Raw genomic sequence first — 27401 nt, 5'->3', positions numbered from 1 at the left:
TCAAACACAACCCACTGAGGTCTGTAATGGAAGCAGAACCCTTTATACTGCCATCACCCAATCTTTCATCTGTCTGGTCTACCCTAAGGAAAGGACTGGAAAGAAAAGAGGAAAAGGCATTCTTGGAGTCATTGTCTTTGGGGTAGTGCAGTATTTATGGTAAGAAATTTTACCTCTTTCCAACAAAGAAGGGGAAGGATATACTATCACCAGCACTACCCAGTACCAAATGATGGGAGGCCCCCAAGAGAATCAACAGTTCAGATTGGTGATGTCCAGAAAAAAAAAATGTGAAAAATCTGCAAAATCTGCTTCCTGGTGCTCATTAGAGCAAAGTGTAGAAAAAAAAAAAGTTCTTAGGAGTATTTGACACATGTACCCTTTTTTCAGACACACATAAAGATAATTTTTGGTTTATTGTTCTGAAAATAGATAGCCATGGGAGTATTCTGTATTCAGTGGCCTTAAAAGGATCTGTGGTATAATATACCAGGGGTATATATACTGGGATCAGTAAGAGGACAGGAGAGGGTGGTGGGGATTTAGCTGCATCCCAGTTATGCATGCTCCTCCAAAGGAATGGAAGAGAACCTAAGCTTCCTTCTTCAGGGCATCTGAAGAAGCACAGAGAACAGAGACAAATTGGAGTTGTACGGCTGTTCAGGCAGCTGCTAGTTTAAGTGAGGCAATGCCTCTCCTGGAGAGGGCATTGGGAGCCAGACTGACCTGAAAGCTGATATAGCTGCCTTTCTTCTATTTAATGACAGAAGGGGCCCAATGAAGCAGATTTGTACATACACACAAAATCCATACACTATTACCATGGAGTTCATGACAGGAGAAGTCCTCCAAAAAAGTCAGAACTATACAGATGCACTGTGTAAATGGTGACGGGTGGGAGGAGGGGCTCCCAACTAAGGATAGCTAACTAGACAGTAGGAATATTCCAGCCACCCACATCCCCCTCTTCTCATTGTCTACACCAGAGTTAAGCCTCAAGATAAGGGGTGGGGATGTTTCCAAGCCACGTCATGACCCTCATCCTCTTCCTCACCCTAAGCAGTACTTATGGTCAAATGTCGAGTCTGAAATGGAGAAGGAACAGCATCCAAACTGAGGTCAGAATCTGCTAATACTTGGCATCTTTCAAGTGGATTGGATTACCTTTTAATCATTAAAAACTAACTTTTGATCATTAAAAGCGGTAATATAGCTATGAAATTTGCCCAAGATATGTGAACTGGACCAAGAATGAGGGATGATTGATAGAACATGATAGAAATAAAGAACTGTAAAAGAAGAAAGCACTTTGATGTTTTTAAATTACCTTCTTGGAATAGATCACTCAATCAGGTACCCAAATGTTAGTCTCTACTTCCTAGAAGAGGCAGGCAAGGTCCAACACTTGAGGTTCCAGACAGTATCTCTGTCTGTGACCCTCTGATTTACCTCCCTGTCTACTTCCCTCTCTCTAGTACCTTCTCTTCTGACTTCTAAAATCTCAAAAGGTTTTATTCCCTATTACTGCCCAACATAAGTGTCACCCAAGACTGTATTCTCAGTCTTGTTAATGATCTCCTGAACTGCTCACTACACATCCTGCCCCAGAGGCCACAATGATGAAGTTCTCATTTGTGGGACTGAGGAGAGGAGCCCCTCAAAGGAACCAGATAAGCCAAAACTTGAGCTGCCCCCATGCTCTCTACCGGGGGTCTCCTGACTACAGGATGCTTACCCTAGGTCTCAGAGACTTCTCAAAGGTATGCAGCATGAGTAGTTTCAAGGAGACACTCAAATTTAATGTATTTTTCTCATTGAAAAAAGGTACATCTGGCCTGCTGCTTCCCCTCTCTCATTTCTTCTTTCACAGGTGTCCCCTTTACCTCACACCTATCCTCAATCTCATCAAAATAAATTATAAGGGGGAGGACAGAAGAATACCCCCGAGAGGCCAAATAGAGGCATGATCTGAGAATACAGCCCCACAAAAGGGATTCATGTACTAAGATCCTTGAATTAAGATGTATTGAAAGGGGAGGCAGGAGAGGAATCTTTTGCCAAGTTACTTCTCTCTCTCTCTCTCCCCCTCTCTCCTTTCCCACTCAGAACTTGAAAATTAATTGAGATGATTGCCATGGAACACATTTTAATATATTTATTTGAGTTGAACAATGAAGATTGAAAACAAGAAAATTGAAAACAATTTTCTTTTTCTGAAAATTAAGTTTGATCTGAGCAGAGAGCAGGACTGACTTTTGTCAGATTTCATGGCAGACAAATTCCATAATTTTAAGGAACTCACATAAAATATTTCAGAAATTATGTCCTTTGCAACCACTAAACTTCCAATAAAAATTCGAGACGTTAACTTAAAAATATAAAAGGAGAGGCATAGTTTTTTTTCCTAAATTATTTTAGGTAAACTCAAATGGCAATGTTCAAAGGCCACTGCACCAAGTTTAACTTTCCACCATCCCCACCCTTCCACCCCCTACTCTTTGGAAAAGTTCTCACCATTCCCCCAAAACACATGGCTTCCCACACCCGCTGCCTGACAGAGCTATCCAAACCCACATATTTTTGATACCAAGCAAAAGCATCCTGGCTTCCCTTCAGGTTTCGTCACTGAGCTGTCAGAATGCTGTCCTCAGGAAGACAGTTACAACACTATTATGTAGTATTATTACTTAACTGTTTCCATATTAACCAGTCCTTTTCTCATGTCCCCAGTATCTAGCTCTGAATGCATAATCGGTATCCACTACGTGACTACTGAAGACTAGCTATACTTTATTGACCATTATTGCTTCTGAGCAGCACCAAAAACATGGCTTATGTCTAGAGATTACATTTAACTAATAGTGTTGCACATCAAATTTTTAAGTCTTTTGATTCACCCTGAAAATAGTATCAAAATTGAAATATACAGGAATTAACGCGAGGAAATTTGTTACTCTCTCTAAATAAACCTTAAGATTTTTCATTAGATTTTGTAAAAAGGATCTGTAGCATAAGAAGCCCTTCAGTGACTTAAGAGAAACTTTTATTATTTTTTTAAAAAACCATAGGCTGGAGCACTGCATGCTCAGACAATGCTAAGCACAGCAATAAGCTTCTTAAAGTTGTTTTTAGAGATCTGTTTCCTAGATTTTATTATACATCCTGTGACCCTTCTGTTAGCTACTTGCTACCATATATATTAGTGAGGACTCTTTGACTGGAGGGGAAGAAAGCATCTCAAGCTAGCTTAATCAAAATAAAGAATTTAGTGTAAAAATGTACATTTCCCAGAGTTCAAAGATAACAATGAATGAGGTGGGGAAGGGCTGGACCCATTGGTATTCTTCATCTGCCTCTCTCTCTGCTGCTTTTTGCTTCTCTGTTTGGTGATTCTCTCTCTGAACATGTATTTCCTCTACTCCCATCTTTATAACAAAATGGTGCTACAAAATGGGTGTTAGTTACCCATTACGTCTTTAGGCATGTCTTTTTGTCCCCATTACTTATTCCAAAGGAAAACCTACTGATTAGCCCACTTGGGGGTCAAGATCCCATTTCTGGTCAAATCACCTATGGGAGAGATTTGGGGTAGGATCAATATGCAAACATTGCTGCAGAGACTCTATACAAGCAAGGCACTGTAGTGTGGGGATGGAGGTCATCATGAAAAGTCTCTGAAAAGGATCTGGTACCCCTCTCCCCACGGCCCCAAATCCACCAGACTGTAACTCATGCCAGTTTAGAGGAAGGTAACAAATACGGCAGTCTTCTAGAGTTGTTTCAGTAATCAAAATGATGCGATGTGATCATCAAACATATACCCAGAAATGAAGAATAAAGGATACAAATAAATAGTGGACTATTTATTCTTACCTTACCTGAAGCCATATAATACCCACTGCTTTTCTATTTTAGATTATATCTTCTTTGCCTGGGGAAAAATAGGCAATAAGTGGCTGTTTATTATGCTGCACTGCGGCAGTTACTCCTGAAGGATGGTGTTAATTTAATAAAAGTTTAATCATATTTCATTTAGTTACGCTAAGAAATAAGTTATGTCCATGTGAGGATTTTTTTTAAGTTTGCATCTGGAAATTTCTAAATAATTTCATAGGATCGTAAGTGTGTGCAACAGTGGAAAGATTGTGGAGTAGGAAATTTTACGACCTGAATGTGATCTTGGGAATGCATCATGATTCAACTCCACAAACATTTATTTAAGATTTCCTATGTGCTAGTCTTGAGAGAGCTCGAAAATATATAAGATGATACCCCGCTTTCTGACTCATAACATATGTTTAACTATGATGAGTGTAAAAGTAAAAATGTAAACCAAAATATTCTGGGGGTAAAGTGGAAGGAAAGGATAATCAAGAGAATGACTGGTGTTTATGTTCTGGATAAGAAAGGTGATTAGGATCCCCACAGCTGACCCAGCTGCCCATAACCCCCGTGGGAGTCACAGGTGCTCTTGTTGTTTGAGATGCTTGAATGAGCGGCCCTGGCCCCCAGATAAAGTTCACTATCCCTCTCATACTATATTCTCTCTACCAGACCCTTTGCCACTGCAAACACCTTGTGTAATAATGTGGAGCTTTGGAGGCAGAAGTGTAGCTACTTTTTCTCCTTCAAGATCCCTGGATAGGCCTAACTTGGGCCCAGCAGTGAATATTTATCCTTAGCAAAAACCAAAACCTCACTTTGTGTCTCAAGGCACTCAGCTGCTTTTGCAGCTACAGCGTCACTAGTGAGCCTGCCCTAATTCCAGAAATGAGTACTTCACTTAGACAACAACCACTAGCAGCCACAACCAAGGTTGTCTCATAATGCTGGCAAACTTTTGCTCTCTCCATGTGTGTGCATTTGCCCACAAGAAATACAGCTGTTAAAATCTAGTAACCTCACTCCCCAGTCTCAGTCCCTTTGTATACCAGAGCCATGCTCTGCCAATCTTGCTAGATGTCTGCTTTGAGCTGGAAAAGGGAAATTGAGAACAGGGTTTCAAAATCCTGCCCTTAGAAATGGTACTGGACCACATGTGATTCCTCCCCCTCCTCTCTCTTCTCTATTTTAAAGAGAAGCCTACGCCACCTGTTCCCGGATGCTTTCCCCCTAATCCTAATCTCTGTGTTCTTGTCCCGAAATGGCAGAAAAGGCCCATAGAGGAAAAAGAGCATTTGTGTCAAGGCAGTTACGTTTCTGCTCCTAAGAGTCCCACTCCCTGCCCTGTGGCCGGGGGTTGCATGAAGCCAGATCTCTCAGCTGAGTGGGGTGAGCCATACACAAGGCAAGTCTTGAAACATCACACGGAGGCATTCTCGGGAGCTAGCAATTCACATGGATGGATGAAGAGGGCTACAAAAGGGAGGGAGCATTTGTATGGGGACTTGAAGGACAAAGAATCCAGACAAAGATGAGCAACGGGGCTTCAAAAAAATAAAATGTGGACACTCATCGTTTCAAAAATGGCTAACACAGCTATAGAATATGGGAGGGTACACAATACATTACACTTTGTAAAGTACATTGTAGGGAGGTGATTGGGATTTTGAATGCCTACTCAGGAGATTTCAACTCACTTAAGGAAAAAAAAAGAGCTGAGTGCTGGCGATTTCCTGTCTGTCCCCTCAGGCCCACCCTCCACTCTTTCCCACTAAACAGGATGGAGAAGAGGGTAAGGTTGATTTGGAGACTTGGCCTTCATCAGTTGCATTAATGGGATCCCCTTGTCGTCTGAATTCATATTATGTCTGGCCAAAGTGGGGTACCTTGAGGGAGGAAAAAGAGAAGGGCTGGGTATTCATAACCCTGGCTACTTCCTGCAGTGAAGTTGCAGCTGGCCGCTAGAAGTGACAGGACTGTTAAAAGCCCCTCTGCACACTACTGCTACCTTCTCCTATATCCCTCTCCTTCCCCCTTCCAGCCTAGGGTGGTAACAGGCCTGATGACTGGCCCAGGCTACTGCACCATCTCTTATTGTTCCTCTACATTCTGGCCATACCTTTGCAAACTTTCACTTTATCAAACATTCAATTTTACAATCTGAGTATGTCAGCTATTTCCTGCTAGGGCCTTAATGATAATAGCCAGGAGAGTGTTTTAAGCAGAAGAATGACCAGATCATGTCTGTGTTTAAAAAACAAACACACACACACACACACACACACACACACACAAAGGCAGAGCATGAGAATAGATTAGAAAAGATCTAATCTTTTAGGACATAAACCTACTCAAGAGGTTTAGAAGAGAGACTATAAATTCTTGAATCTGGATAGTGGCTGAATGCCTTAATATAGGAGATGAGAAAAAAACAATTGTCAAAGTTGATTTGAGGGTATTGTACTCAGGCAATTGCACGGTTGATAATGCCCCTAACAGAGATCCAAAAACCCAGGAGGAAAGATGGGTTTGGACAATAGAAAGAAAACTATTTTGATATTCTATATTTTCTTATGTATAAAATAAGGAAGTTGAACTCAGTCTTTCCCAAACTTCTATCATTTATAGGCTGTCCCCACAATTTAGGGCCTATGTATTATGTTTACTATTACTTTTATTTATATATTTATCTTTAAATAGATTTCTTTTTTTCTTAGCCTTCTCCTAAGAAATAGTATTCATGAAAGCATGGTTTTGATGTGCCATTCATATATTTTTGTTCTACCTTTAATAATATAAAATATAACTACAAAGTTAAAATGTTTATGTTGCCTAAATTACTCCTTCTTATAACCCATGTTGCACCTTCTGCATTATTTTAAAGTTTTCTCCCAGTTCCAAAACTGCATGATTCAAACAGAATATTGAACTTGGTTCTTTAGGCCCTGAGTATTCTCTGGTTGTCATGTAACTGCATTACACCTTCAGATATTAGGGTGTCTTCAGTCTGACCGGTAGTGATCTACCTTTATATTTGCATGACAATTCCCTGCGATAGTTAATAGCTTACCAAAAAAAAAAGTTCCTAAATTACAATTCAATATTACACTAGACACCTGGCAAATCTATCTGTATGGTAGTCTTGACCAAACAACAGACTGATGGTTAAAAACAATAATATCTGGAACTCACTCATAATTCCATTTGTTGATGAATCTCTGGGAAGCAGGCAGAGCACTGTTTGTCTGTCTTGCACCTTGCCTAACATACTGTGCATTACATAAATAACATGTAGGGCAGATGAAACAGAATAAGTGATACCAACTGCCATCTTTCCAGACTATAATGGCCAAGAACTTATTGGTCAAAGGAATATAGGGGAAATTTCCAGAAATGCTGGGTTTACTTCTTCCTTTACCATAGAAATAAAATATAATAAAAGAACACTTTCAAGGGCTAACCATAAAAGCGATGTCCTCTGTGAATCTTTCCAGGTCACGTTGGGCAGAAGTAACCACTCCTGAGCTTCCAAAGCACTTTGTTTTTCACTCATCACACTGACTTTTGGTTTGATGTCTCCCATAACAGACTCTGAAGCCTCTCGATGGCAGGATCTTTGCTCTATTCATATTTATATTCCTAAAGTCAACAAATAGCAAGTAGGAATTCATCTCAGTAAATATTCTATTAAATTGAATTTTCAAACTATCTACAATAGGATGTTGGAACCCAAATGAACATTTTATATTCCAAAGCAATATTTTACTTGCCTTAATGCTCCAGAGTTTATTTATACTAGAATCCTCACAGAGGACTCTAAAATGTTGGGATATCATTGTTGGGTATTCCTAAAGAAACTCCATCCACTTGACCGATTTTCATGCATTCTGTGGAGGCTGAAAGCAAATAAAGGAATACCAAATGATGCCTACATGTATGACCCTTTGCAGACTCATGAATGGGATCCATAATGAGAAGCTTTAATCCTAGAATATTAATGTCGAACATTAGAGGATTCCCAAAACCTACAAGTATATGTATTCAAAATCTATGGAAGAAATTGAACATCCAATACTGTCCTCATACTAGACCATTAAATTTAGATGTCCGTCTTTATGACAGATACTGCCCTGAACTTTCTGAAAACATTGCCTGGCATCAAACACTCTAATCAACCTGGTTGAGAATCTGATTAACAATTTTACCTATATTATTCCTCTCATTCTATTTTCTTAGAGAAGTAATTTTAAGTGAGTGTATAGATGAAATCTTTTCAAGAAAGTAATATATTTCTCAAAGGAACAAAATAAGAAATTTCATGCGCATTTCTAAGTGATTTGCAATTTTTACTAAATATCAAGTCATTCTTTAATTCTCTGATCATTTAAGATACTGACTAAACAAAACCAGTTTATATGCAATGTATGAGCAATACACGTCTTGAATATTATGCAAGCTTCATTGGCATTAGTGTATATGTTGCAGTTACTATCCCAAGTTGTTTCAAATCTAGGGTCACTGGACATAGACTCCAAATAGTCTAAGAAATAAAATCTGTATAAAACTTATAAAGAGCACTTTACTCTATAACAGCCCCTAATTATTCTAATTATTTGATCTGAAGATAGATATTTTACCATATTAATACAGGTGACTATTTAGCCGAAATAGTCCTCAGGTCAGGATTCAAGGACCTTTTTTTTTTCTTTTTTAAGATTGTATTTATTTATTCATCAGAGAGAGAGAGAGGCAGAGGCAGAGGGAGAAGCAGGCTCCCTACAAGGGAGCGCGATGTGGGACATGATCCCACGACCCTGGGATCATGACCTGAGCTGAAGGCGCCCGGGATTTAAAGACCTTTTCAGCATCTTCTGTTTATTACAAATCTTACATAGCTAGAAGACATCATGTTACATTTGTTTTCTAATGTCCAAGAAATCTGAGTTGCTCCTCGAAAGAAGTAACCTGTTTAAATGAGGAAGGACAGGAAGGCAGTACAGATAAGTTGGGGGGAGGGTATGATTAGCAAATCATATTGCTCTCCCATGGTATGCAGCAAACACATTCAGCACCTTTGGAGAATCAGGATGCTAAGTGTTTTCCTCCATTAGGAGTTGCTAAAGGGTGGGAAATTTGGCAGGGGGGAGGATGGGATCAGTTTCATAATTTTTCTTCAATAACTGCTTTGCTATCCTCCTGAGAGATTCTTTTCTGCTTTTGAATCATATTTCACACAATTTCTCCTTAAAGCATCCTTAGGGATAATCCTACAAGTTCAACAATCTGTTTACTGTGTTAAAATTTCTACCTCATTAATGAATCAAAGGACAGAATGACAACAGAATGTAAAAGACCAGCTTACCTTCATCTTTATTAAAAAAACCCCATAAATCATAAACTCTCAGCAATCCATTTCATGTATTTGTTGGCAAACATTTACTAAGCACCTATTTTGTGGTAGGCAGTGTACTAAGGATGAGAATATAAAAATAAATAATAATTTATACTCTGGTGAAGAAGACACATAGAAAAGCAAATAATACCAGTTCTTCAACAAGCTTATATTAAGCACATACAGTCACTTCCTGCACAGCAATGGAGAAAGACAGGTAAAGAAGAGGGTGAATTTGCTTCAGAAGTGAGAATAATATGGTGGAGAGGTTGAAGAAGGATTTTGTGAGGATGTTGCATCAGTCAAGTCCGAATGCATGGACTGAAATCCACTAGATGAAAAGGAGGAAGAACATCACAAAGACAGAACAACTTGTGTAAAGGCACAAGCTGTGACAGAGAATGGCATAGTTAGGGTGACTAAAACAGGTAATGTAAGAAAAAATGATGGTAAATTTACTAGGAATTAACAGGGAAATCTACATATAATGTAGAAATGTGAGAAATCTACATAGAATTCTAATTTGAGTGCTTGGGTGCATATTTCTAAATATGTTTTTTTAAGAGAGGTTGTTTTAAGATAGGAAAATGCAACTTTGTTTTTTTTCAATTTTTAAAGTATTATAAGCTAAATTTATTCAGAGATCCAAGAGAGCCTTAACGATATATATATATATGTATATATATATAAACCCAAAATAGAGTATATTTTTAAAAATTTATGGAAACTCATGAGTCATAATAAAATAAGTCCATTCTTTCTATACAGATTTCCATATAGTGTTGTAAATTTTAAACTGTCTAAAAAGATTTAAAAAGCAGCAAGTTGCTAGGTGATTGCTAAGGGAAATCATGAAGACTGATAATTAACTTCAACACTGCAATCAGTTTCAATCAAACAGATTATGTGTCTAAAAGAATTCAATAAGGAAATTAGAGTTTTCATATAGAGCAATTTACATGGAAAAATATTTCATTCCAATTAAAAAAGCACTGTATGTCCTGATAGTAAAATGCACCATGCACAGTAGAATACAAAGAAGAGAAGTGTATCTAGCTCCAGAGCTAGCAAAGTTCTGGCCAATGAAGAGTGAACTTAAGAGCAAAAGCAGAATTTATGAAAAAGCATAGCCTATCCAACAACTGTTAAGTAGTGCAGCAAGGCGGACTAATCAACTTGGAGAAGAAATGCTAAAAGAAGGCAATCAGGAAAAACTGGTGAGGCTGTCAGATCTTATCTTTTAGGCAAATGACTTACCAGGGGTTGGGGCAGGATGGTGTGGAGCTCAGGCAAGGGTAATGCCTCCTGATAGTTTCCAAACTGTAAAACCATCTCACCTCCCCCAAGATTCTAATACACAACAACTTAATGAGGATAAATCAGGAAATACAACAAAGTGCCAGAAAATAATTTAAAATTATCTTAATGTCACCATCAAGAGATACATACTAATACCATTTTGATGTATCTTCTAAACTTTTATCAATGTGCACACACACATAAACATATGTACACTTGCTTCCATCTTGAAATTTGAGTTGTTTACCAATTTTTTTCCCTATGCTGATCACTTTCAAAGTCTTTACTCTCAAGATACCTTTACATCATTAAACATTATTGAGAACCCCAAAGAATTTTTTTATGTGGTCCATAGCTTTCAAAGTTTATCATATTAAAAATTAAAATTGAGAAGTATTTTAAATTAGATGTATTAATTCATTTTAAAATAATAAATCCATTACATGTTAAGAAAAAATACATATTATAAAAACATAATTATATATATTATACACATATAATATACATACCATTTTATGAAAAATGACCTTTATTAATTGTAGGACTTTATATGGCATCACATTTATAGGGGAAAGGAAAAGAATATAGGAATAATATAATACCTTTAGAAGAGATAGCAAAAACTTATTGAAGAAAAGTATGTCTTGTATCCTGCTAGGTAAGTGAGTATTTACTCCTATTTGAAACCAGAATGCTCAGTAAAACAGAGGTACTCAAACTAGAAGAAAATTTTAGTGAGAGCTGGCACTGGATTTTCATATCTACTTTTGCATTAAAAGCACTGCAATATATTGTTTTGATTGAAGTATATGAAGAAAATTCAACCTTACATAGATGAATATTTTGAAAAGGGAGGTATATTTTCATAGCTTTTCAGGTAATCACGGATGTTTTTTACTATACCAAAACTTGAGATTTGTGGTAAAGTGTAGTTGTAATGTTGAAATCTGAAACCCTATCAATGAAGTCTTTGCACTGCTACATTAAAAATTCATTGGTCTATCTGGCACTATGAATGGATCATTTACCCATGTGTGATTCTGTAGTGTCCTGCATTTTTCACTCAGAAAATTGCTGAGTTATGTAGCTTCTCAAATGTTGAAACATTTCTTTACGCAACATAAGAAAAAAATTTCATCAGACAAGTCTTTAAAATATTGGGAAGCTGTTGTGCTCATGATGGAAAATACGTTTTTCAGAATTCTAACTTTTGATTGAAAGTTAAAATTTTATCATTAGCAAGAGATACTGTCACATGTTTTCTCTGATGTCATCACTCTTTCTTATTCATTTTTAGTAAAATGTCTGCCAAATGCCCTAGTCTGAAAAACCACAGGCTGTCATTCATTCAAATAAAAATGTTGTTCCATGAAAAAAGTGGTTAGTTTACCTTGCAACTCAGTCTTGCAGTGCTTTTCCACAAGACATATGCACTTCAATAAGGCATAAAAGTGCTTTATGCACAGTTCTCAGAATATTATAAAAACCTCACATGAACAGTTGAGATTTAATATAATCAATTTTGTCACTTCAGCAAGGTCATTTTGAAATGAAACTGACTTTTCAAAATATTTACTGCAAATACATGGTGGTGACAAATGTAACATACAGCTGGGTACCATTGTCTTGTTTCCTGCTAAGGTACTGACAGTTTTAACCATCAGTGCAAATATCAATACAGTGAAAGTCTGTTAAAATAAAAATTCATTGATCTAGCTTCCATTTGAATGAATCTTTTACCAATGGGTTTTATTATTATTATATTATTATTATGAGAAGAGTTTTAAATTTGTATACCCCTGAAGAGGTCTTAGGATCTCCAGCAGTCCACAGATCACACTTTGAGAAACACTGCCCTTAAACCACTAAATATTCTTTCTAGCATTACTTCAAAGGGCTATTTAATGTTCTCTCAAGTACATGTATCATCATTTAACCATTATCCTATTATTAGACATTTAAGTTGTATCTAATTTTTCATTATTACCAGTAATTGCTGATGAGCCTCTTTCTATATAAATCTTTGTTTTCCTATTCCCTAAAGACTGACTCCTAGTAATTTTACTAGGTCAAGAAAGATTTTCAAAGTGTGCTATCAAATATATTTCCAGAGGGACTCAAATTCTGCATCTGGCTCCTGTTAGGCAGTTGTGAATGTGCTAACACTGCACTCAGATGAGGAGAAGCCGAGTAGAGACTATGCTCACATTGGCAGCATGGGGTCTCCCTAAGGTTAAGCTACAGGAACTTGGGTCAGCTTTATTCACACTAATTGCATCCATATTCCTGGGCATGTTCCTCCTATTTAGGCACTCTGCCACAGCAAGATCGCATTAAACAGTGACAGGTTTTGTAGTCGGTGATATGTATTTCCTGCCTGAAGAGAGTAGGAGAAAAATATGGCAGCTGCTGTGTCACGTGAATGAGTTTAGCAAAATTCAGTGTCCCAGTTGTTTGGTTTTGTGACCCCAGATGATTAATCCTTTCCTTTCCTTTTTGTGGCATTTCTGGTTATGTTTGAAAACCCAATCCTTTCTGAACTTTTTCACCCAAACATTTGGTTCAGCTTGTTCCTTAAGGACTTGGAAATGAAAACTGGAGGTCATGGGCATTCCCCCCTAATTTATCCCTGCTTTTTAAAATTGGCGTTTCTTTCTTTTTTTCCCCCCAGATTTACTTCTAAAAAAAAAGTCAATATCTTGCTAGAAATAGAGACCATTATATAGCTAAATATGTCATCATGATTTTTTCCCTTTTCTTCTTTAGTAGTAGTCCGATTATATAGTATTTTACAGGAGCATACATTCAATGAGAAAAGTTGATTTAACAGACTCAATTTATTCTTATAATGCCTCATGATGTTATGTGATTTTATTCTACCTATAGATTCTTATAACAGATTTAATGTCTGCTCTGTAATTACCTACTACAAATTGTAATCTTGGTGTTGACTTTTTATAATAAACACAAACATGAAAATGCTCCCAAAATCAAATTCTCTGAGGCACAGTTATGCTTCAAGGGTTCCATAAAATTCATCCCCCTCCTTGCTACCACCTTCTCCTATATAGTTTTTATTGAAGCACTTTGTCATTCAGTCTGATATTTTGAAAAATATTAATTGAAACAACCTAGTGAAACCACTGTGTCCTCTTCTAAAATAATGTTGAGGGAACTTGTTGCTCTTTTAGCCTACATTACACTAAGAGGATGCATACATACATATGTCTTCTCTCCTGAGTTGGAGATGTGCTACTAAGCACTGTTGTTTCTTTTTGAAAATACTACCTATGTGGGCGCCTGGGTGGCTCAGTTGGTTGAGCGGCTGCCTTCGGCTCAGGTCATGATCCTGCAGTCCTGGGATCGAATCCCGCATCAGGCTCCCTGCTCAGCAGGGAGTCTGCTTCTCCCTCTGACCCTCCCCCTTCTCATGCTCTCTATCTCATTCTCTTTCTCAAATAAAATAAAATCTTTTTTTTAAAAAAGTACTACCTATGTAACTGATTGTCCTGCTTAAATTTAAATCTAAGAATCTTAAAGTCAAAGCTGTATCCTTCATTTAGTAAATATATAGACTCTCATTTCATGTGCTGTCCCATCTCACTGCATCTGGTTCTATTTTCCAGTTCTCAGAATTCCTTTCACCAACTTCCTATCTCATTTATTTTATTGTACTTCTCTCTGCAAGCTAAAAGATACAAAAAAAACAAAATAAGGTCTTATTGCAAAAAGAACAGAATAAAGTCTAAATTTTATAATTTATAATAATTCTCCTTAAAAAGGGTTTATTCAAACAAGCTAAAATTTGGACTGGAAATGAACAGAGACCAGGTGTAAAATAAAACTTGTTTAAGGCTTAGAGAAAAGAAAAAAAGACGATACATGTGAATTATATGGCACTGACGACTGCATAGGAAAACATGGTGCATCGGGCGCCCGGGGGCTTAGTCAGTCAAGCGTCTGCCTTCAGCTAGGGTTATGATCTCAGGGTCCCGGAATGGAGTCCCCCATCGGGCTCCCTGCTCAGCGGGGAGTCTGCTTCTTCCTCTGTTCCTCCCCGCCGGTCATGCTCGCTTGCTCTCTCCCTCTCTCTCAAAAATGAATAAATTAAAAAAACTTAAAAAAAAAAAAAAAAGGAAACAGTGCATCAATCTAAAATCAGGAAGCAAAAAGGAAAAATCATCATTCTTTAATCTTTATCATGGGACAGAGAAAAAAATTAGTAGTACACTGGTTAGGACACAATTATTTCTTTAAAAAGATCTCTTCTTGGGGCGCCTGGGTGGCTCAGTCGGTTAAGCGTCTGCTTTCAGCTCAGGTCATGATCCCAGGGTCTTGGGATCGAGCCCCACGTCGGGCTCCCTGCTCCACGGGAAGCCTGCTTCTCCCTCTCCCTCTGCCTGCTGCTCTACCTATCTGTGCTCTCTCTCCCTCTCTCTCTCTATGTCTCTGTCAAATAAATAAATAAAATCTTTAAAAAAAAAAAATCTCTTCTTGGGGCACCTGGATGGCTCAGTTAAGCGTCTATCATTGGCTCAGGTCATGATCTCGGGGTCCTGAGGTTGATTTCCATATTGAGCTCCTTACTCAGTGGGGAGCCTGCTTCTCCCTCTGCCTGCCACTCCCCCTGCTCATGCTCTCTCTCTCAAATAAATAAAATCTTAAAAAAAAGATTTCTTCTTGACAGGAATATGTTTGATGAACTTTAAAAATAGATGAATAAAAGTGGAAACCCAGCTATACTTTATTTTTATTAAGATTTTATAATATATTTTCCTTTCATCTGAAATATTAGCCCACTTAGAAAGGCTGAGGCATACTAACAAAGTCTTAAGACTAGAAACATTTGGAAAATCCAAATCAGAGTTTTAAATGACAGAGGTGGAAACAGGGAGAGTGGAATTGAGATTTACTTCTCTGGGACACCCCAGATTCACCATTAATCAGGCTAAGCAAAATTTAATGTAATGGGCATGACTCCCAGAATAAATGAATTCTATCTCCACCACTGAAATGACTGTATTTCATAATTTAGATGTATCCTTTAAAAAAAAATGTCACGTATACTTTTATGGTTAGGAAACATTTTTCCCCAACAGTAACAAATCAAATACTTCATAGCCTGAAAATTTATTTCAAGATCCTTATACTTATACATGGATGTTTCATACCTCTCATTTTTCAAAGATACATGAGATATGAGGAACGCAGACCTTTACTTTTCAAATATTGTAAAATGAGTTATTTGTACTAATTTTCTCCAATCATATGACTTTTTCAGTTTCTAAGTAATATAAAGAGATAGAAGGGTCACACCTATTCTTTTCCTCTCATCTTTAGGGAAGCCCCCAAGCTATTCATCTGGGCACTTAATCCACTGAAAAAAGAATGGAAAGAGACAGAGGGCAAAAGTAGGCTCCTGGCCCACTTAAAGTCTTGGGCTAAGTGGAACAGAAAGCTAAATACAAATGTGACTCCATGATAAAAAACAGTAAAAATGATTATCTTTTCTCTGTGGGAACTGATGAAGTATATTGGTGGGAGTGGGCATGAGGGAACAGAACAGAAAGCAGGTTAGTGGATTTTGTTCCATCATAAATTCTTTGACAGAATAACATTAAGTTATCCTTTCCATAAATATTCAGTTGATTCCTACTGCATTAGGTACTGTGATAGAGAGAAGAGTAACCAGACATAGTCTTTATCCTCCAGGAGACTTGTGGTCTAGTAGGGGAAGAGTCTCAGTTGTCCTATCTGTAAAACGGGCATGAGCAAGATGATTGCAAAGGTCCTTGCTAGCTCTAAATTAGTAAGTTGATATTAAAAAATAAAAAAATACAGTGATTATTATTACTATTTTGATACTTATTATTTTTCTTTATCCCAATATCCCTTCATTGAACCCAGGCTTCGAGGTCTGGAGAAAGTAGCAGAAAGTTTAAAAGAAAGATACAGTTGACAAAAGGAGGAAAGAATAAGAAAAGAAGGTAAAGAGAATAACATTCCACTATTACCAGGCATCTACTTGTGGTAGGCATTGTATAAACATATAATTTCATTCAAAGAGACAGAAGTCCACTAGCTGCCACCCTCCAAAAGAAGTTCTAGAGGTAGGAACTGATCAACTTTGTAAGTCCAAGACCTAACACAATGTTTTAGTACACAGTGTCTGTTCTAAAATTATTGGATACATTTAAATAATTATAAAACATGATAAATAGCATCAACATTCTATCATTCTGCCATCTTAAGAAATGAGTCATCACTTTGTAGAGCATCATTTTCCTTCATGTACTTAACTCAGAACAATCATTTCTTGTATTTTAGAATATTCTTCAACATTTAGAAGCAATATATACAAATCATTTCATTAGTGGAAGCATGAGAACAGATTCCTACAAACACAAACACACACGAACAGCAATATTTTTTGGTAAGAAAGTTATCATGTTTATCCCTTCAAATCACCTTGGTAGGTGCATTATGATTACCTCAATTTCACAGAGTACAGTTCTCCATACTTTTTAGCATACAGGCTTTTACAGTAGCATTTTATAACACAGTCCACTTAGAATCATCACACATTGCCGTCTCAAATTGTTTTCCTCTCACTTTTAAAATTTGTACTAAAATTTTGAGCTCATTTTGCTCTGAGCATTTTCTAAGCCTATTTTTAAATATGAGAAAAAATTGTGACAGCTTGTTCCCCTGATAGTAGTGGGGATGAAGGTGTTTGGTGGATTAGACTAAGAAGCCTGACCAGTTTCTCAGACACACAAAATGACATACTATCAACTTAGAGAAAAACACGTCTGTTGTTAACAAAAAGAAATTAAACAACCCACTGATAACCAAAAACAGCAATTAATTTGGTAAATAAAATTAATAGGACACTCCCAATAAAACTAATTATAAAAGTGGATCACAGTTACTAATTAATAAACTTATGATGTATGTAAACATGTTCATTTTGGAGTATAGACTTCTCAATAGAAACAACTCAGGCACTGTCTATCATTCTTTCCTGTAATCTTCCCGATAGCCATTCTTCAACAGTGATACTTATGCTCATTGTCACCTTTTCTTTCGACCTAAATAAAGGTTTATTCACTTATCTAGTCTAAAGATGGTCACATTAAGTGACAATCAGACTCTACCCTAAAACTAACCAAACACTGACATATAAATTTTCCTTATACACTATCATTACAATTCAGGGTTTTGGTTTTTTTTGTTTTTTTTGTAATTTTTGTTTGTTTTAAAAGATTTTATTTATTTTAGAGACAGAGACAGAGAGAGAGAGAGAGAGAGAGAGAGAGAGAGCAAGCACACATTGCAGGGAGAGGCAGAGGGAGAGAGAACCCCAAGCAGACTCCACACTGAGCATGGAGCCTGACTCAGGGCTTGATCCCAGGACCCTGAGATCATGACCTGAGCCAAAACCAAGAGTTCAATGCACCGCACAATTTAGTTTTATATTAGTAAAGGTTTTAGCCCCAAGAAGCTACAGATAAATGTGTTTATCAATAAGAAAACTTAACCAGAGCAATCAGACAAAATAAACAAACATAGGAGTGCATGTACCTTTATGAATTAGTGTTTTTGTTCTTTTTATTATTTTTTAAAGATTTTTATTTATTTGAGAGAGAGAGCTACAGTGAGAGAGGGAACACAAGCAGGGGGAGTGGGAGAGGGAGAAGCAGGCTTCCCACTGAGCAGGGAGTCCCGTGCGGGGCTTGATCCCAGGACCCTGGGATCATGACCCGAGCTGAAGGCAGATGCTTAAAGACTGAGCCACCCAGGCATCCTGAATTAGTGTTTTTGTTTTCTTTGGGTAAATACCCAGTGGTGCAATTACTGGATCATATAGTAATTCTATTTTTTCAGTTTTTTTTTTTTTTCAGGAATATCCATACTGTTTTTCCACAGTGGCTATACCAGTCTTCATTCCCATCAACAGTGCACAAAGGTTCCTTTTTCTCCACAACCTCACCAACACTTGCTAATTCTTGTGTTTTTTATTTTAGCCATTTTAAAGTAATATTTCATTATGGTTTTAATTTGCATTTCACTGATCATGTGATAGAGACCTGAAACCATAAAAGTCCTAGAAGAAAATAAAGGCAGTAATTTCTTTGACATCAGCCATAGAAACATTTTTTTTCTAGATATGTCTTCTCTGGCAAGGGAAACAAAAACAAAATTAAGCTTACTGGCACTACACCAAAATAAAAAGCTTTTGCACAGTGAAGGAAGCCATCAACAAAACAAAAAAGCACTTACTGAATGGGAGAAGATATTTGCAAATGATATAATCTGACAAGGGGTTAATATCCAAAATATATAAAGAAGTTATACAACTCAGCATCAAAAAAACAATCCAATTAAAAAAATGGGCAAAGGACATGAATAGATATTTTTCCAAAGAAGCCATGAAGATGACCAACAGACATGTGAAAAGATAACAATGAATTCTTAGATATGACACCAAAAGCCCAAGAAACAAAACAAAACAAAAAGATAAACTGGACTTCATCAAAAATGTTCATGTATCAAAGGATATTATCAAAGGGACAAAGGATATTATCAAAGGACAACCTACAGAATAGAAAAAAATATGTGAAATCATACATCTGATTAGAGTTTAATATCCAGAATATATTAAACAAACTCCTACAACTCAACAACAAAAGAACAACCCAATTAAAAGCAGCAGACTTTTACAGACATTTCTTCAATAAAGATATACAAATGGCAAATAAGCACATGAAAAGATATATAAATGAATAGGAACTCAGATACTTATATGTCAACATTCTAACATCATTCACAATAGCCAAAAGGTGAAAACAACTGGGGTCTATCATCAGATGAATGAGTAAACAAAGTGTAACATATGCACACAATGGAGTATTATTCAGTCATAAAAATTACTGAAGTTCTTATACATGCTGCAATATGGGTGAACCTTGAAAACATTATATTTAGTGGAATAAGCCAGACACAAAAAGATATATACTGTACGATTCTACTTATGTGAAGTACCTAGAATAGGCAAATTCATAGAGACAGAAGGTAAATCAGAGGTTACCCCAGGCTGAAGAAAGAGGAGAATGGGAAACTATGGTTTAATGGCTACTGAGTTGCTGTTTCTGGTGATGAAAACATTTTGTAAATAGAGGTGATGATTGCATAACACTGTGAAAATACTGAAAGCCACTGAATTATACACTGAAAAGTGGTTAAAATGTCAAATTTTATGTTATACCTATTCACCATTTATAAAAATAATAAAATTAATATTACTAAAGATTGAATCATGTTTAAATGAGTAAATTTATATGGTATGGAATAACTGAATAAAGCTGTTAAAATATACATATAATAAACATTTACCTTAAAGTCATGTTTACTGGATGTAACACAGATGAGTTTTTGTTTTATTCTTTGTTTTTCTTCATTGCCTATTTATAGTAATTTCAGGTACGTATTACAAACACGTTTTTAATCAACACTAAAACAGTTGTTAGTTAATAAGCCATGAAGTGAATTCCTTTAGAGTTATACATATGCTCACTAAATTTAAATTGGAAATTCCCATCAGAATTATCCAGTTCTGTACTGACATCTCTCTCTTCAGCCCATTCAAAATGCCACCCTATACAGTTACTGTAGATACTGGATATAGCAGGAGCTTAATAATAATTTAAGTGAATGCATGATTAAGTTATGGATGGAAAACTCATGTGATCCATGCTGCTTTTTCCTCTCTACTCCATACTTCCAAGTCAATTCCTTGCTGATTCCTGGAGGTGGTGAGATTCTTTGAAACCTCAACTCTTTTAGAGACGTCTGCCTATTGACAAATAGTGTAAGTTAAACATAGCATTTTTTAGCCTAATACAGGTTTATCATTATACATTACAGTGTTAGAACTGGCAGAAAACTTCACAGAGATTTTGTTTTCCTCATAGAAGGATCCATCATTTTCAGGAAAACTGTTTATGTCTGAGTATCAAACTTACATATAATTGATGCATATGGAAAATTATATCACAGTACTTGAAATAGTAAATGTATGGAGTTGACACTAGAAATTTACTTAAGTATCTATTGATGGTGGGTGATATTTTACAGTATAAACAGGAACTACATTAAAAATTAAGCCTAACAATTCAGAGGTTTCTAATATTTAGGGACACACCTTTGATGGGAAAAATAATAGTAGTTTTGACTGCTAATAAACATAATTTAAAGGAGGACGAATTTACCATCGCTTACATTCTTCCATTCATACTGTGATGCTTTCCTCTTTTACTACAACTTCACATTCTTACCTTAAGTGTCACCCTTCCTTCTTTGTGGTCACCCAATCCCCAAAGTCTACCACCTATAGATCTTTTTTTTTTTTTCATTCTAATAGAAAATGATTTAAGACTTAAAAATCCTCTCAGAAGAAAAGTAGGTCCAATAGCTGAATTTAACAGAGCTGGAAAACTGATCAGTTGACCTGCCTTCTGCCGGCCAGTCTTGGTCTAGGTCATCTGGGGTCCCAGCTCCAAAGCCAAAAATAATTGCCTCACATCAAGACCTTTTGTATTGCTTGTACCTCACTTCTGTCCAGTTGCCTGTCAAGCCCGTCCCTTCAGTTCCTGGCTGCCTTCCTTGCCTGGCCTTTGCACCGTATGCCCTACCTAGCCCCACAGTTCAGATTTCCTCTTGCTTCCTGATTTCATGCCTGACTTCAGCTGAGATTAATTTTTCTGAGCTGTGTCTGCATCCGTCTGATCTTTATCTAGTTCCTAACTTCCATTTTGTCTTGTTACTCCCTACCTCAATGTTCAGTCTCTCCTGTGCCAGCCTTTGTTTTGGCATTGTGACACATTTTGAGGTTTCCCTTCAACTCCCTATGCCGTCTCAACTCTAAAAGCAACCCTGCCTAGGCCTGCACCTAACTGTATCATTTACTGAGCTCACCACTCTGACAACTTTACACCGACTAGTCTTGGAGGAAGGAAAGGCAAAGGATCAAATATCACTTATTCAGCCTAACTGTAGCAAATCATAAGGACTCACTATAGTTAAGGAATTAACAGATACTTGTTGCCTCATAATTTGAGTGCATCTATGATTTTTTTCAAATAATAACACACAAATATAGCTGCTATATATATATATCCCCATGCATTGATACCCAAAATGTAGAGTCAATGAGGGTGAACTGGGTAAGCTATTAAATATATAAGCCAATTGTATAGAAATAGTGGAGATTAGGAAGCTTTGAGGACTGAATCCACAGGAAGAACATACTGCCAGCCAAACACAATTACCCAGATGAGGCTGTTGGACTCACTATGTGTTTTGGTAGATGACAATAAGAGGTCATTAACGGACGATTTCTTTTCAAAAACCAAATCAGAGTTTCCTCTTTACTGCCTTTTCCCTTAGAATTTAAGGGTATATTATTGATAGACTTATTGTCATTATACCCCAATTTGGCAAAAATATTCATGCATTATATAATTTTTTCCTCCTAGCTGCCCTCAAGACACCGGCAATCATCCTACAATTGGTCTTTCCATTTTCCATTATGCTTGTGTGTGTGTATATATTTGTGTGTGCATATATGGGATTATTCTGTAAATTTTTAATGAGGTGTATTTAGTTATCTTGTTATATTTTTTGTTCCTGTGATGGGCATTTTTTATTCTCAACAGTTGTGACCAACTATTCCAGGGTTTGTTGTCTTCTAATAAGTCCATAGACTCTTAAGTAATTAAGTAAAGCACAAAAAGAAAATGATCACTTAGGAGTTCAGTTAATCAGACTATATTAGCAGATCTAGACCAACATGGGAGATTATCAAGGACACCTCTCTTCATGATTCATTTAAAGGAAACACTAACATTAAGAACTCTTCAAAACACATTTAAATTTGCTATTTAAAATGTTAAAGAATGACTCATTGCTACATATCTTTATGACAAACACTGTCATGAAAAACAGTCCTCAGGATTTGGTGGTTTGGCACTTCTGAAGTCTAAGGTAGTCTTTCCAGATAGCCAGTTCTTTATAATGTTGTACCCTTTGTATCACCTGAGTAATATTTTAAGAAATCAATTTTAAGACCAATTTATGCCACTTTTTATTTGCCTGTGTTTATTTGGATCTAAATATTCAGAGTTCAAATTACATTTACTTTCAAGAATGTGGTTGCCTTGGTGTCCTGCAAAAAAAAATAGTAACTTTACTTATGGTAATACATTCATAAAGGAAAGTATGCTGGCTAGACAATGTGTCTCTCAAAGATGTCTACCAGAAAATAACCTGGAAATGTACTGTGCTACATTTCAATACTTACTCTTTTTTTATGGCCCTGTGTGTGATTTTAAGGAAAACTAAAGGAAGTGTTAACTGTGCATTTGTTAATCCGGTTTATGGGAACTGGAGTGACCCAGAGAAAACAGAGGTAAGTGGTAATGGTGAACTGTACTGTTTCAGAAGCAGAAACACACACACACACAGTGTGATTTGGACATGTTTCCATATCATGGCTAAGAGGAATGTTTTAACAGAGTTATTTTATTGGGAATGGGAAGGAGTTTTAGTTCTTCTAGATATGCAATGAGAATTTTCCATTCCAGGGCACATTCAATCTGTTTGTAAAGTTAGTTCACTGTTAAGTGGCTTTGTGGTCACTGTTCATACTCAACAGGAGCTGACAAATTTGGAAAATATCAGTTTAACCCACAGTATTAGTCAGCTACCCATAGTAACTCTTTATTGTCTGTTCTTTGTATTCTATTCCCAAAGACAAAAGGGAGGACAGCATTCCGCGCTGTACTTTCAGTTTAGGTGTGAGCAGTAAAGGGCTATTACCTGATAATTTAGAATACCAAAGGAGAAATTAAAGTGTATTCATCTTTCTTGGGACCTTTTAGGGCTATTCCTTATCAGTGCACTAAGTAGACTAGAGAGAAAATGTAAAATCTTTCTCATCTCTTTCTTAAGTAGATAATATGAGCATTCACTTAGATATAAAATAGGATTAGCCATGATGCATCACTTCTTGTCTTCGAAAACCTCCTTACATCTGATTTTAGAAATATTTTATCAGATTCATTCTTGTCAAAGTGAGTATATAGAAAGCTAAAGTGTTCATTTCTCCTCTATTATTTTTAAATGAGAATAGGCCACAAACAGTTGTTACCATTATTTAAATGAGTAATAAGGTGCCAGATTAGATGATTTCTAGTAGTTTTGGAACCTTGGTTGATATGGCTGAAGTCTAACACTTGACTTTTTAATTTGTGTTTTGTTCAATAATGATGTCATATATACTTTTAGTATTATATTGGTAGGAATGAAAACAAGGAATATTTCCCAGAGCACAAAGAAAATTATTTGGATGATCTGTCAAGTCAATCAAGACACAGAGTAAAACTTAAAATGTAGCCGCCACCCCCCCGCCCCGCTTCAAATGGATAGTAAATAAATAAATGCATATTTAGGAAGCCTAAGGTATCTTTTTGGCAAAGTAGGTAGGTGTAATACAAACCTACTTTCATTTTAGGAAAGGAAAGAAAATTTAATCTTTTTAAAAAAATCTTCAGTTTAACATTTAGGATCCAAAAGATACAAATGATATAAGGAAATCAAATGTAGTGTTATTTATATTTGGCATTTTTTATATTAATACCTTATAAACTTGTAATAATTAAAAAGCTGCTAGGAAGGTACTGTGCATCTTTTACTTTCTACTGAGAAATGGCCTCTCTGGCACACGGGTGGGGGTTCATATCAAAGACCCACCTTTCAAGGTGCTTTCGAAACTACTGACCTCACTGATATGAGGAATTCTTAATCTCAGGAACAAACTGAGGGTTGCTGGAGTGGTCGGGGGTGGGATGGATGGGGTGGCTGGGTGATGGACATTGGGGAAGATATGTGCTACGGTGAGCGCTGTGAATTGTGTAAGACTGTTGAATCACAGATCTGTACTTCTGAAACAAATAACGCAACATATTTTAAGAAAAAAGAAAAAGAAGAAGATAGCAGGAGAGGAAGAATGAAGGGGAGTAAGTCAGAGGGGGAGACGAACCAGGAGAGATGATGGACTCTGAAAAACAAACTGAGGTTTCTAGAGGGGAGGAGGGTAGGGGGATGGGTTAGCCTGGTGATGGGTATTAAAGAGGGCACGTTCTGCATGGAGCACTGGGTGTTATGAACAAACAATGAATCATGGAACACTACATCAAAAACTAATGATGTAATATATGGTGATTAACATAACAATAAAAAATTAAAAATAAAAGAAAAAAAAACTCTACTATGTTTGCATATGGCAGTGCAATCGATGACTCTAGAGAAACTTGGAAGCAATTTCCTTTTTTCTATCCAAATACAAAAAAATAATTCCTCTTTCACATTTTTTCCTTCCATTAAGAAAGGCTAGAGAAGAAATTCTGCCACAGTTCTTAAACTTCATTGCTGCTTTGATTTCTGTTGTTTCAAAAAACAATGACTTTGTATTAAACTACGTATACCTTTCCTGACTTTGTAACAGAGAAATAGACTTCCCCAAAATACTCTTCCAAAACCTCTTAGAGAAAATTCTCAAATTCTAATATAGAAATTGTAAGAATAGTATAATGAACTGCCATGTATCCATCTCCCAACTTTAATCATTATCAACCCCTGGTCATTCTTGTTTCACCTCTACACCACCCATTCCCACTATACACCAGAATGGTGGTGTTGGTTTATTTTTGTTTTTTTAAGACTGTTTTGTTTAGAGCTGTTTTAGGTTCATAGCAAAATTGAGCAGAAGGCACAGACAGTTCTCATATATCCGCCCCCCCGCCCAGAAACACATGGTCTCTCCCATTATCAACATCCTACACCAGAATGGTACATGAGTTACACTGACAAACCTGTATCTACCCATCATCCAGAGTCCATAGTTTACATTAGGGTTCACTCTTGGTGTCAAGCAGGGTATTTTTAAACAAACAAATCCCAGATATCATTAAATTTCACCTGTGAAGACTTAAGTTATAACATTAAGGGATAAAGACTTTAAAAAAATATAACCACAGTATCATACCTAAACATTTAATAATTCCTTGATGCCATTAAATAGTCAATCAGTGTTCAACCTACCCCAACTGTCTCATAAATAAATAGGGGGGGTTATATTTGTTGTTGTTGCTATATTTTTTAAATCAGGATGGATATAAGGTATTTCATCCAAATTGATAGACAAGTCTCCTAAGACTCTTTTAATCTCTAGGCTCCATTTTCTCGCTCATGTTTTCTTTCACTTTCTTTGTTGAAGAAATCAGTGTTTGTACTATTAGAACTTTCCAAATTTTAGGTTTTCTAATATACTCTGTAAAATATAACTCTCTCAACTAAAAGTCAGGTTTGTTTTGTAATTTTTTTTTGTTTTGTTTAACTCAACTATGATCAATACTGCAGACTTACAGAAATCAGCACCACAGAAAGAGGTAGTCCAGATTCTGCCACTGAACTTCCCCATCCCACCAGAGGTGAGGCTAAGGCAGTGACTCCTATGCCCCAAAGGCCTTGGATACAGATCAACCTTAGGTCTGTCAGCAGTGTAGGCAGTGTGGACTGTAGGTACTGGGGGAGAGTCAGGAATGTTCTAGTTATTACTATAGTGGAAATCCATTAAAAACTCATTGTATTCTGCATGATCTGGAAAGAAGTCTGTTACTTTAATGCCTAAAATCCTAACCTCTTCAATGTGTTTTTCTTTAGAGTTCTGTATACTCCTTCTCAAATCCATTATATGGCACAACATCAGGATGCCTGGAGACCATAACTAATCATCTGAAATAGTACCATCCAAATCAAGTATGATCTAGGATATGTAGTTTGTAAAATCCTACTCTGAAACCTGACAGAAACTCATCTTATGCAATAGTAAAAATAGAAGGGATTCAGAATACTAGTGTAATTATTATGTTTACAAATAAATTTTCTTACTGAATATATTAAATGTTTTCATGGAATCTGAACCAGAACCTTATATTCTTTGTATATCTGAATATTTTAATAAAATGTTCTATTTGAATTTCTTTTCTTTTGATTTTTATCATGGTCATTTTTTTAAATTACAAATCAAATTGCAATTTATAGCCTGCATATAAATAAGTGCTAAAATGCTTATTTAAATGAGATAGAGCTTAAAAACAAGAATAAGTTAGTATACAAATTAGCAGGAATGGACAAATCATACCAATCCTAATACACATAATCATGAGTAAAATTTATTTATGCATCTTGAAAAAAGTGTGAAATTGTCAGCCTAAACTTGTTTTTATTCAAATAATTATTTAACACATATCTTCATATTGATATAAAAATAATACTGAAATACATGAGTTAAAAAGCTTTGGACTTCAATAAACTGAAAAATCCCTATGCCAATTGTTTAAATAATGTGGCAATTATAATCCCTAAAATCAGGAAATTGGGAGATAGAGAACTTCTTTTGGTTGGTATTTGCAAAAGCTCCATGCCTTCAGCAAGGACTCTGGTTATTTATAAGTTTCAGTTCCTAGATTTTGTTCTCAGGCTAGCTCCCGACAGGTTAGAGGATAGCTTTATAAGCTGCAGCACTGTTGCATTCACGATGAAGTTCAGAGGCAGAAAAGGGGCCATTTTTTCTTGTGTCACTTTTTAACAACAAGAAAACCCTTATCAGGATGCACTCCCAGCAACAGCACTCTTATCGTCCAGGAGAGACATGGAGCCCACACCAAGCCAACCTCTCCAAAGGTGATGAGGCCACCGTGGCTGG

At 36.5% G+C, this 27401-nt stretch overlaps 1 protein-coding gene across 1 annotated transcript in view; it reads left to right on the top strand.

Moving 5' to 3' along the window:
• MALRD1 (MAM and LDL receptor class A domain containing 1) overlaps positions 1-26615 on the top strand; it is a gene marked incomplete at its 5' end in the record, with an annotated part of 844763 nt that extends 818148 nt beyond the window's left edge. The window contains 2 exons of the mRNA XM_073885547.1: positions 22967-23042; positions 26357-26615. Of these exons, the coding sequence (XP_073741648.1) occupies positions 22967-23042; positions 26357-26437 (157 nt within the window). The remainder of the gene's footprint in view (positions 1-22966; positions 23043-26356) is intronic.
• Positions 26616-27401: the final 786 nt, after the last annotated feature.

The sequence above is a fragment of the Callorhinus ursinus genome, unplaced genomic scaffold, assembly GCF_003265705.2.
Source record: "Callorhinus ursinus isolate GAN/ISIS: 27379988/994484 unplaced genomic scaffold, GSC_fseal_2.0 scaffold63, whole genome shotgun sequence".
In the NCBI taxonomy this organism is placed as follows: Eukaryota; Metazoa; Chordata; class Mammalia; order Carnivora; family Otariidae; genus Callorhinus; species Callorhinus ursinus.
Note: the sequence above shows the minus strand (reverse complement) of the source record. Positions and strands in the feature narration are given on the sequence as shown.